This window comes from Chelonoidis abingdonii, chromosome 9 (genome assembly GCF_003597395.2).
Source record: "Chelonoidis abingdonii isolate Lonesome George chromosome 9, CheloAbing_2.0, whole genome shotgun sequence".
In the NCBI taxonomy this organism is placed as follows: Eukaryota; Metazoa; Chordata; order Testudines; family Testudinidae; genus Chelonoidis; species Chelonoidis abingdonii.
The window spans coordinates 68,797,796-68,810,334 of record NC_133777.1 but is presented as its reverse complement, the minus strand read 5'-3'; the positions used below and the strand labels follow the sequence as shown (position 1 = coordinate 68,810,334).

At 41.0% G+C, this 12,539-nt stretch overlaps 1 protein-coding gene across 1 annotated transcript in view; it reads right to left on the bottom strand.

The window, feature by feature from the left end:
* Nucleotides 1–12,539, bottom strand: part of EFL1 (elongation factor like GTPase 1) — a 170,855-nt gene that overhangs the window by 41,093 nt on the left and 117,223 nt on the right. Inside the window, 2 exon segments of the mRNA XM_075069672.1 lie at nt 3,505–3,652; nt 9,723–9,854. Of these exon segments, the coding sequence (XP_074925773.1) occupies nt 3,505–3,652; nt 9,723–9,854 (280 nt within the window).

The following is a 12,539-nucleotide window of genomic DNA, read 5'->3' as shown; positions in this document are numbered from 1 at the left end:
ACTTGAGACCATTATTCCTTGTTCTGTCATCTGCCACTACTGAGAACAGCCAAGCTCCATCCTCTTTGGAACCCCTCCCCCCTTCAGGTAGTTGAAAGCTGCTATCAAATCCCCCCTCACTGTTCTCTTCTGCAGACTAAATAAGCCCAGTTCCCTCAGCCTCTCCTCATAAATCATGTGCTCCAGCCCCCTAATCATTTTCATTGCCCTCTGCTGGACTCTCTCCAATTTGTCCACATCCTTTCTGTAGTGGGGCCCCCCAAAACTGGATGCAATACTCCAGATGTGGCCTCACCTGTGCCAAACAGAGGGGAATAATCACTTCCCTCAATCTGCTGGCAATGCTCCTACTAATGTGACCAATATGCTGTTAGCCTTCTTGGCAACAAGGGCAAACTGTTGACTCATATCCAGCTTCTCGACCACTGTAATCTCCAAGCTCCTTTTCTGCAAAACTGCTGCTTAGCCAGTCGGTCCCCAATCTGTAGCAGTGCATGGGATTCTTCCGTCTTAAGTGCAGGACTCTGCACTCGTCCTTGTGGAATCCCATCAGAATTCTTTTGGCCCAATCCTCCAATTTGTCTAGGTCACTCTGGACACTATCCCTACCCTTCAGCATATCTACCTCTCCTGCCAGGTTAGTGTCATCCGCGAACTTGCTGAGGATGCAATCCAGCCCATCTTCCAGATCAGAAACTTTCTGAAACTTTCGAGAAAGAAACTAGAAACTTTCCAGTTAAAGTTTCCCAGGCTTGTTTTTCACTCAAAAAGGCAATTTTTATTTTTTAATATTCAGCAAAAACAGTTTAGCCTATTTTCAGTAGGAGAGTAAAGTTTAACACAAGTACAAGTAAAAACTTTCCCCATTATGAAAAAAATTCTTGTGACTTAACTACCTCTAGCTATTTTGCTTGTTCAGAATGTTGAATGTTCATTAATAGCCCTCACTGAAGGTCCCTTTGGGTGATCTGGTGAAAAGTGCATACTGAATCATACTTACATATAAACCTACAACTCAAGCTGTATAATAGAGAGTAATAGTAAAAATGTGCATATATCACCTAATTTTATAAAACTTTGGGCCATTCCAACTTCCATAAGAATCAAATGGGAATTGGCTTTGATAGGAGTCGGAATGGGCCCAGGGCTCTAAATTAGCATCATAGTAATAGCCTCATTTCCTGAACTGCGCCTAAGGCAGGTTGAGCTGCTGGTTTAAAAGAAAAGGAAGCGTAAGTATGTGGGTGCTGACAACATTACTAATAAAACACATAGTAAGCCTTGTCTACACTGGTGGTGGCATGTTCAATACGTGTAGCTACATGCCACAGTGAAAAACAGGCTGTGTCCACACTGTTGTGTGCAGCCACAAGCAAGTTTGTAGAAATTTTGGTGGTGCCCAGAACCTGCCCCCCAACTCCGCCCCCCACAAACTCCACCCCTACCCGCCTAAGGCTCTGGGAGGGGGCTTGCAAGGGAGGTCTCAGATGCAGGTCCTGGGCTGGGGATTAGGGTGCGGGCTTTGGGATGGAGTTTGGATGCTGGGTGCAGGCTCTGGGCTGCGGAAGGGGGTGGGTGTGCAGGCAGGGGTGAGGGGTGCAGGCTTTGGGACGGAGTTTGGGTGCAGGCTCTGGGTTGGGGGCATAGGAAGGGGTGAGGGGTGCAGGCTCTGGGAGGGAGTTTGGGGTTGGGAAGGGGTGTGTGGGAAGGGGGAGGGGGTGCACACTCTGGGAGGGAGTTTGGGGATAGGAGGGAGTGCAGGGCTGAGGGCTATGGGGCTGAGGATGAGGGATTCATGATGCAGGAGGGGGCTCAGGGCTGGGGCAGAGGATTAGGGTGTGAGGGGATGAGGGTTCTGGCTGGGGATGAGGGGTTCATGATACAGGAGAGGGCTCAGGGCAGAGGGTTGGGGTGTAGGGTAAGGGTTGTGGGGCTGAGGATGAGGGGTTCATGATGTGGGGGGGGCTCAGGGCTGGGGCAGAGGATTAGGGTGCGAGAGGATGAGGGTTCTGGCTGAGGCTGGGGGATGAGGGGTTCATGATGCAGGAGAAGTCTCAGGGCTAGGGCAGAGGGTTGGGGTGTGGGGTAAGGGGTGTGAGGCTAAGGATGAGGGGTTCATGATGTAGGGGGGCTCAGGGCTGGGGCAGAGGATTAGGGTGCGAGGGGATGAGGCCTCTGGCTGGGGACGAGAGGTTTGTGGCGTTGGAGAGGCTCAGGGCTAGGGCGGAAGAGCAGGATAAGGACAGCCTGCTTTCCCATTAGTGCAAGCAGCAGACAGCAGTTCTGCCGAGAGCCGTTCTACTCCGGCAGCATAAGCAGGCAGAGGAGAGGTGCCACGCTGCTTTTGTCAGGCAGGGACGCGGCGAGGGGTGGGGAACACGCAGGGGGAGGGGTGGAAGGCAGGGGCTGGGATCTGCTCCAGGCAGGGACGCGGCGGGGGCCAGGCCCCGATCCAGGCAGGGCCAGGGGAGAGACCTAGCTCCAAATATTGCTGGAGCAGGGCACCCGGCCCTGAATATTCCTGGTGCCCGAGCACCACAAATGTATATAACCTGCCGCCTATGGCCACAAGTGGCAGTGAAAGCCTCTGGCTGCGGAGAGCTGCTGGAGCCTTTTCCTGCTGCCTCTCCCCGCTGCCTGAGTCTTTCACTGCAACACGCAAAGGCTCTGTCAACTCAGTGCTATTGGAACCTTTCCCTGCAGTGGGGAAGGACTCAGACAACGGGACACTATACTGCTAAAACTAGCAGCATAGATGTGGAAGCAGGGGTTGGGTGTGCAGAGAGCCATGTAGGGTAAATATCCTAAGATTCTGGCATGCCTTTAGTCTACTTGCCTAAGCACTGCCTCACTATCTACACTGTTATTTATACCCGTGCTAGGGGAGCTGTGCAGTGTACGTACACTACACATCACCGTTAAGTCTAGACATAGCCTTAGAGAAAAAGTCTGAGTCAGTTAAGGTCTACCGGGAATGAAAATAGCATTAGAGTAAAAAAAACAAGAAATAAAACAAGATTCTAAACACACGTCTCTAAGACTGGAGAAAGTTCAGTGATATATAGTATATGGGAAATAGCACAGGTTAATGCAATTAAAAACTGGGAGCAGAGTTAAGGGTGTATGTGCAGCCCTAGGCTTTGTCATTTCTTGACTCTAGAGAGCTGAACTCTGAAACCTAACCATTTTCCTAATCTTTTTTTTTGGTACAGAATGTTTACCACAATTCAAAATGAAACTCTGAAACTACTGCAATTTATGACTTCTGTAGAGAAATAACCTGCCAAAAAGGTGTTTAAGCCATGTATGAGTAGGAAGTCAGCGGCATTTTCAGCTGCAGATAATTTTATAGCTATTAAAATTTATATTTATGATCCAACAGTAGGGCAAAATGTCTTGGCTAAGGAGGTTTCAACCTCCCCAGAAAATAAATCACAGTTAACTGACTGAGAAATACCATACTAAGCTCTTGAACCTGAAATATTTATTTTTTCCCCTCCTAACCTTTCTTTCAAGTCATCCAAGCAGCGCTGGAGATGGACTTCTCCTGCTGTAACTAATACATGCTCTCCTGTCTCCTGGATTAAAACTTGGACACATGGATCAGCTTGGTTTAAAAGTTTCATTCCTCTGACCAACTGAGGCATCTCACCTAGGAAGACAGAAATAAACCACTCTTAATAAACTACTATTGAAGAAACAAATATTTGTATCAAGACATATTTTGGGATAAAGAGAAAAATGTAGAGGATACTTTTTAAGACAGCACCAACAGAATACAGAATAAATCTGATTAGGGGAGGATTAACATTTTTTTATCAGTAAATGTTGGTAAAAGTTGATTTCATCGCATGCATTCAAACCAATGAAAAAATATTATGATGATGATCAAAATTTACAGACAGACAAAGTAAGAAAAATGCTGCTTGAAAACTTAAGAGTTTGATTTAAGGATATTTACTTTGTATATGTTGCCAGTTTGTGCTTTGACTGTTATAAAGCTTTAACTTTTTGAATCTGAATATTTACTGTCATTAAATGATGATAGTCTGTCCTACCTATAATTTCCTGCAACTGAAAATTTAAATAAAAATAAAAAATACATAAAAATAAACATCAATATTGTCTGTTGAAATTAAATAAAAAAATATAAACTGATTTCTACCCTAGTCAAGTTTAGCAACACTGAATACCCTGAACACAGTCCTGATATTCTTATTTATCACTAAGTAAAAACTGATCAAGAACCTCAGGATTTGGCCCCTTATTTGTACTGATTGTCAAAAGATAATATATACAATGCTAAATAGATACGTTTTTATTTGTCAAAAAGTAACACCACCATCTTATTTACTAAAAGCTAATTTAAACTATTCTTATTCCTATTGCACATACACACAAAAAATGGTTTGCAAAAAACTGTACTTGCAAACCTATATGATGCTATAAAAAGTACTCAGATTTAAATAATACTGTATCATCATTACTAATATCCAAACAGAAATCTTCCAAAAGCACTACTGAAAGGGAGTAAGACTGAACGAAGCACAGAACGGATTTAAATACACAAACTGGAAAATACTGAGAGCTATCAAGCTGTGATAATCTGAAAAAGGGAAAACTCCCCCAACTATGAGATTTTCATTATTTTGTATGAAATACATAACACAATTTTTAAGAGGAAGATGCTTTAAGAACAGAACTGTCTTAAAATTAATAGAAAATTAGGGAATAACCCTCCAGATGAGTGAAACATGGCAACTGTATGCTGCAGTTGTGTGGGGAATTTTTTTAAATAAGTACTTCATATGTAAGTAGATTTTCACAATGTAATTACCACAATTGGAAAGCTTTAATTGTTTTTCTCTTTTCTTATTTGACATACCAGGCAGAGAATACACACCGATTTTCTATGATCAAATGTTCATATTCCAAGGAAGAGTTTGACACTCTGTTTTTTGTTTGCTCCCAGAGGTTATTAAAATAAATATGACTTTACTCATTTATGCTAAATTCATAAATGTACAAGACAACGTGGGAAGCTGGATAAATTGTAAAAATGGGAAAAAAAATGAGGCGGAGTTTCTTCAGGTCATATGCCCTAGGATTGCAGGTATTTGCTCAGCATCTTCAGCAGCTGACTCCTCAGGAATAGATAAGTAGGTAGGCTTGTTCTGAGAGCTGATGGAAATTCTACATGAAGATTTTGACAGGGTGTGCAGGACTTGCACACAGTGCAAACATTTACAGGGACTTATCAATAATAATATTTATTATTAACAATAATTTTATCCAAATTAAAAAACAGCTGCCATTTCTGAGCAGATTAAAAGGAAACTTCTTTCTAAAAACATTTGAGTGGTAACTGCTAGAGATAAACAACATTACTGAAATTGATTTGAATGTCTTCCTACCAAAAATACTTTGCAGGATGAAGTAAGAATTTTACACAAGATAAAGTCTTCATGTGTTAGTATAAATGGATTAATGATGGACCCATCCCTAAACTCAGTGGATCTAGAAAATTTCAATCCTGAACACTTCCAAAATTGCATGAACACCTGCAGGACACATGAGATGTTCTTATCTATTACTCCAGGAATGGGGAACACTTTTTGTATCGGGGCCATAGACCAACTGAGAACAGAAATGGTGGGCCATGCACGTTAAACTCACCTGCTGGGGAGGGCGCCGAGACTCAGCCTCCTGCCCACAGCATGGCGAGCTGGCACTCGTGTAGCCCCGCAGGGGGGGTCGGGGAGGGAAGTGAGGCACCAAGATTCGGAAGCCACCCTGCCCCCTGGCTCCTGTGTGGTGGGGAGAGACAACGCTCACTGCTCCAGCCCCACAGGTGGGAAGCCCCAAGCCTCAGCACCCTGGGGCTGGATCCACAAATGCCAGCTCACTGCTCACCCAGCTGTGGGGAGAAGCCCCAAGCCTTCACTCCCCCCATGCCTGTCAGGTGAGTTGAACTGTGGGGATGAAAATGAGCAAGGGGCCGATCTGGCCCGCAGACCCTAGGTTCCCCACCCCTGCATTACTTAAAACACTGGAACAGTCAATGGTACACTGACCAGTAATTTGTAACCCACTAACTTCCCTTTTTGTCCTACGACTACAAGAGTGTTAATAGGCCACTTCACCTTGAATGGTCCCTTAGAATATGTGCTAACTACTTATGCTGAAATATTTGTTCAATCTTGTATTTAGCTGTGATTCTCCCAGTACCTTTCTCAGGGTATGGCTACACTTGGAATTTCAAAGCACTGCCGAGAGTGGTCGGAGCGGCAGTGCTGGGAGAGAGCTCTCTCAGCGCTGCACGTAAACCACATCCTCTACGGGTGTAGCGTGCAGTGCTGGGAGCCGCGCTCCCAGTGCTGCCGCCCTGATTACACTGACGCTTTACAGCACTGTATCTTGCAGCGCTCAGGGGTGTGTTTTTTCACACCCCTGAGAGAGAAAATTGCAGCGCTGTAAAGTGTGAGTGTAGCCATATCCTCAGACCTGAAGAAGAGCTCTGTGTAGTTCAAAAGCTTGTCTCTTTCAGGGTATGGCTACACTTGCAACTAAGTGCAAGTGTGGTCACAGCGCCAGCGCTGGGAGAGCACGTACTCGACATCCTCTACGGGTGTAGCTGCAGCGCTGGGAGCCATGCTCCCAGCGCTGCGGCACTGTTTACACTGAGGCTTTACAGCGCTGTATCTTGCAGCGCTCAGGGGGGTGTTTTTTTCACCTGAGCGCGAAAGTTGCAGTGCTGTAAAGCGCCAGTGTAGCCATGGCCTCAGCAACAGAAGTTGGTCCAATAAAAGATATTACCTCACCCTCTTTGTCTCTCTAACTGCCTAGTAACACAGTCCAACCCTAATCTGCAGAACATGTAGTTTTAATGTTACAGAAAATTTTGTAACTGAACAGAAATTACTTTGATTCTGTCAATATTTCAGCAACAAATGGAAACTGGACAAATTGAAATGTGATGAGATTACAATAAAAGTATTCTTCAGCAAAGAAGTTATTCAGCTGGAAGTAAGGTTGTAAATATGCATCAATAGACTAATGATATACCATAAAAAAACCACTGCAATGTTAAAAACTCAAACCCAGGCATGTTTACATTTAACGAAACACATGGATTTTGAAAGAACAGAAACAAAAAATCCAGATATTAGGTGGTTCCACAGCTGTGGAACTCTGAGGATAGAAAATTCATCAGGAGCAGGGGTACACGATCATAAGTTACCTGCAACTGCTAATCTATTGAGGACCGGAGATGACTGGCTCACACAGTCCACAAAGCAAGGCTGAGGCCAGGACATTCAGGAGATATGCTGATTCAGCATGTTACGTCAACCTCTCCTGACAGGATTGCAATGGTCAGACTTTAAAGCTATTGCCCTCTCCCCCCAAGCCAATTATTGGAGGGGTAGGGGGAGGAAGCTCATATGGTGCTGCAAGAGTGAATCTGGCCAACTAGCTCCACTCAGCTTTATGCATGCATTTTTGTTTGATATGCAGTTAGTAACTATTTCTTTATTCAATTTAAAATCAATATACCCTCTGTCTAATGATAATGCAGGCGTTTCAAAGATCAGGCTTAAGTTTTACCTCTCTCCCCCCAAACGTAAGTTCTACATATACAAAAACAGTTATCCTCTTTGGTATATTCGATGATGTAGTCCTCCCAGAGGATCTGATAGCATACTTCTCTTTTTAGGTCGCTGGTATGTTGTCTGAGTTCTAGTAACAGCACAGTCATTGCTAAATAATTCTATTACTAATCAGATTTCATATCTGAGCTGAAAATACACCAGCAATGTCTAATTTGAAAGTTAACAACAGTTTTAAAGTATATTAAAAAAGCATGAACTAAAGGACAGCCATCGCATCCCTCGGCCCATGCCGCTTCCTGCAGCCTCCATCAGCCTGAAATGGTGAACTATGGCCAGTGGGAGCTGTGATCAGCCGAACCTGCAGATGCTGCAGGTAAACAAACTGGCCCGGCCCACCAGCAGCTTTCCTGATGGGCCACGTGCCAAAAGTTGCCGATCCCTGGTGTAATGGGAGATATGTCAGGCAGTGACAATGACAGGTAAATCATAAGACCTTAAGGTTATTTAGCTTAGCATTTACATTTTCTTGTTCTCCTTACTGCAACAGTCATTATTTTAAGATAGACACAGGTGAAGGATTCTGTCTGTTTAGACTTATTTTTTTGAGTGCAATGTTTTAAAAATATGAGAGACAAGTGGGTGAGGTAATATCTTTTATTGGACCAACTTCTGTTGGTGACAGAGACAAGCTTTCAAGCCACACAAAGCTCTTCTTCAGGTCTGAGAAAGGTATCAAACATGGTATGCCTAAAGAGAGGAACTATCAAACTTAACATTGTCAGCCTACGATCTGGGGACCAAAGGGGAAGAACATTAATCTCAGAGTGTTATACAGAAGAGAAGTGTATTTACTAGTGCAACTCCTGAATGTCTGAGGCTGTATGTCTGAATCACAATGATGGAGTACAAATAAGGGTACTGAGAGGAGACAGAGGGAAAAAAAGTCTTTCAAGCAGATAGTTCTTCTTTGTTTCCATATAACAACATATTTAATCCCTTTGTGATCCAATGACTGTCTTTCTTAATCTTTCTGTCACAGCACTTTTCTCCAAAACTTTTCTTCACAGCAGTAAGAAATGTCTCCGACCCCACATTAATAAAATGAATAAAACACAAGTTCACAAAAATACTTCACAAGTTAAAAAGTTCTCTAGTTACCATTAATTTTGGTGAGCGCATGATGCTATAAAAGCGAAGTACATTTGTCTGGTTCTGTGCATTATATTTTCAATATGTAAACAGGAGGAAACCCATGAACCATATGGATTTTACCTGAAGTTTAATTCTTTAGGTTTTTCTCTACCCACCCTCCCCATTTGTCCCTACATTTATTTTGGGGTGTATTTGTTTGAAGAACTTCAAACTCAGGTTTAGCTTGGTAATCACAATTTTTTTTCCAGTAACTGTGACATTTATTCTGTTATTGAAGGGGTTGATTTAGATTTCCAGTAAAAAGTGTAACTTTAACAAATAAAAAAGTATACATACATCATACAGTAGCCTTCTGAAAAGATTTTTTTCTCTTCTGATTCCATAGAAACTAGAGGAATTGGTTTATATTCCTTTTTAGTATAGCATAAATATGACTAAAAGTGATAATTTAAAAAGATGAGTCCTATGTCCCATAGTTCCAATGCAATTTTAAAAAAATTGTTAAAAATAATGTGTCCTGATTATGGGGCAATCCTGTAAATACTCATGCAGATGAGATGTTAATGGGATGAAAACCCTTGTACAAGGATATCTTCTCTTGGAATGTAAATAAACTGCTATTTGGTAAAGACAAAATTTACTGTTCAGAAATATCTGTGAGCTGGAGAGAAGGTCTTCCCTCCAAGGAAAGCTTCTGGCTGTACGTATGCACATGTAATATATGCATATGATTGTTTTTATCATTTATTATAGCCATTTCCAGAAACGTGTACCGGTATCAATGCCTCCTGTAAGACTGGGGCCATGAATAACACCACATTTGATACTGAAAAACATGATACTCTCCTTCCTGCTTAAGGAAAAAGTTAATATTCAAAGACCACCCTGTCAAAACTTCACTTATAAAGCTATTCTTCAAAAATGAGTTTCACTTATAAAAGAGAAAAACTAAACTCTTACTTGGATGTTTTGGTTCAACAGCAACTCGCACAATAGGGGTAGCTTCAAAGTTGAGAGGTGTAAATGGTGGGCAAGCTGGTGACGTTGATAAAGTTGCTGACTTCAGTACAAACTCTTGCAAACCTCCTATTCCTAATTAGCACAGAAAACAGAAGTTTACATGTATAAAAGTGGAAAAGTTAGCATAATACAGTATATTTTATCAAAATCGAATAAAAATTACCTTACTCTCTCAAAGCAATACTAGAAAAAAAAATAATTCTGATTACAACAAGGATGTGGCAACAAGAGACTTAAAAAAGTTCTCACTGTTCTTACAAGACATTTGTTAAGCTACCTTTACACAATTTGGATATGAGAAGATTCAGTTTGGGGTAGGGAGATCATATTTTCTGGCCTCAAAACACACTGACTTCCCTTTTTAATTTTTGAATAAACAATGTATATTAGATTAAGAAAGGCAGGCTTTTAAACACAGTGATACATGCTAGAAAAAGGATGAAGACTTTTCCTCTAATATTCCAATTTTTTCCCTTTATGTGAAGTTATTCTGTGGTGGTTTGACGTTGCAACATGAAATACTTGATGTAACTTGACACTGAGTCAGTGAGTCACAAGGTCTTAACCTAAAACATTGAGTCCTGTTGGAGAGGATGAAGGGAATTAGCCCAACATTTAGTGATTAAAAACAGAAAAACCACAGAGGAGACAAATGAATAACAGTTGTACTTATGTAAAATAGCTGTTGTAAATACACATTTAGTTTTGGCTGCCAGGTACAGTATGGCTGGTTCATGCCTGCTGCCTTCAAATTATAAATATGAGGAGCAAAACCCCTAGCACACATGGATATTATTTATAACTCACTAGTTATAGCTGTAGCAATGACAACCTGACATAGTAAAAAAAAATGACACAGGTTACACAGATAAATGCAACCATTTTTACTGGTTTTACGACAAATGCTTATTGAAATTGGAAACATATCTGAAGATGAGAGGGAACATTAATAATACACATACCCTTAATAACTAAGGATTTCAGAAGCAAACCTCTTAAACTTGAAGTTCTCAATTTTAAGCAAGTGTACGATATTAAATTTGAATGTGTAGGATGAGTGTGTGCTCCCCTTTACAACAGACCAGCAACCAAGTATGAGCAGAGCAATGCTTTTCTTGAGCCTTCACTGTCACAACACACTTATATTTTTTTTTTTTATTAGTCTGTTAGACTTGAGGCCAGGCCCAGAGTTGGTCTGTTCTCACATCACCACCTTGGCCTGAGCTATTGCATCTCTAGAAAAGCCAACCCATCCTGGAGTCAGCATCTGCAGCATTAGGCTGCTTCTACAGCTCAGAAGGCTTCACTTTTTGGCCAACTGGGTACATTGTAACTGGAAATGTTACTACTTGGGGAAAACCTGCCTCAGAGTAACTGGAAGTAACAGAGAATCCAAAAGCTTAAAAATAGCACAGCAGATGCTATGAAGGAGAAACTTCTTCATAAACGGATCCTGCACCTGACCTATGACCTGCATACACCACTTCTTTTTGCTCATGAAATAAAACACACACACTGGACCTTCACCATTGCCAAGAACTAAGCCAATGCATGGTCAGTTTATTCTGTTCTTCAGCTGGTAAATAAATAATGATGTACAGGGAAATGAGCTGCTTCTTTTCATAGCACTATATGAACCAGAGGAATCAAGTTACCAAATCTGTTATTTCAGATTAAACTTACCTCTTTGCTGATGTATATTAAAGTATAAAAAAGAATCAAGTAAAAAAACTAACAAGGCACAGAGCGAATGTGTATTATATTGGCATCTGGCAATCCAGTCAAAACTTATCAGTGTTTCCATCAAAATCCCAGTATGAGAGGTTTATAGCTTTGCATGCTAAATTACAGCATGAAGCAATTAGAATAGCCAACTCCCAACCCAGATGTGAGTTTTAATTTATTTAGTGTGGCCAATTTTGATGTAAATCTGTGCAAAACCTATAAAGATACAGGGGCTTCAGATGTTTTGCATGCCTAATAGATTTCAACAGGACTTTGCAGATTTACAGATGAAATTTGTGTGTACCAATAAGGTGATTATGAAAGTATCATTTTCAAGGCATAATATTTTAGTACACAAAATTTTAATGATGAGAGTATATAAATAATTCCAATTTACCAGATAAAATGAGAATAAAGGGATTATAGTAGTTACATAGCCATGGTGAAAATACGTTAAACATTTAATCATTATGTTTAAACCACTGCAAAGTCTATAAAGATAACTTATTTCAGATATTCTAAATAATAATACTCAATATATTAACAACTATTTGCATTACGGATACGTAGCAGCTACTCCTTAGTTAAGTCGGTAATTGGCTTTGCATTGTAAGACTGTTTTTGTTCCCTCCAGCAGCTAACTTCATTAAAACAAGGCCATTTTGCCTGACAATTCTTATTTGTGATGTGATCATCTTGCAGAGGAAGATTTTTGGGGACCAGAAGGAAGACAGAATTTGACAGAAAAAATATAAACTGTTTGAGAGATAAGAGTTTGAAAAATTACTGGTATTTTCCTTTTAAAAATGCTCACTACATTATTTTGAATAGTCATCTCTCAAAAACAAACAGTCTACAAAATCTAAATTTGGTTAATGCAATGAAGAATTATGTCTTTAGGAAGTTTTATAGTTAATTTTCAAATTATTTGGTATGATTTTTTTTAAACCACTCCAGTCAGCAAGGTCAGGCAGTGTGTTGTAGTTTATAAACTCTGCAGAATTAGTGTGTGTCACTTAAGTCATGGTGTGA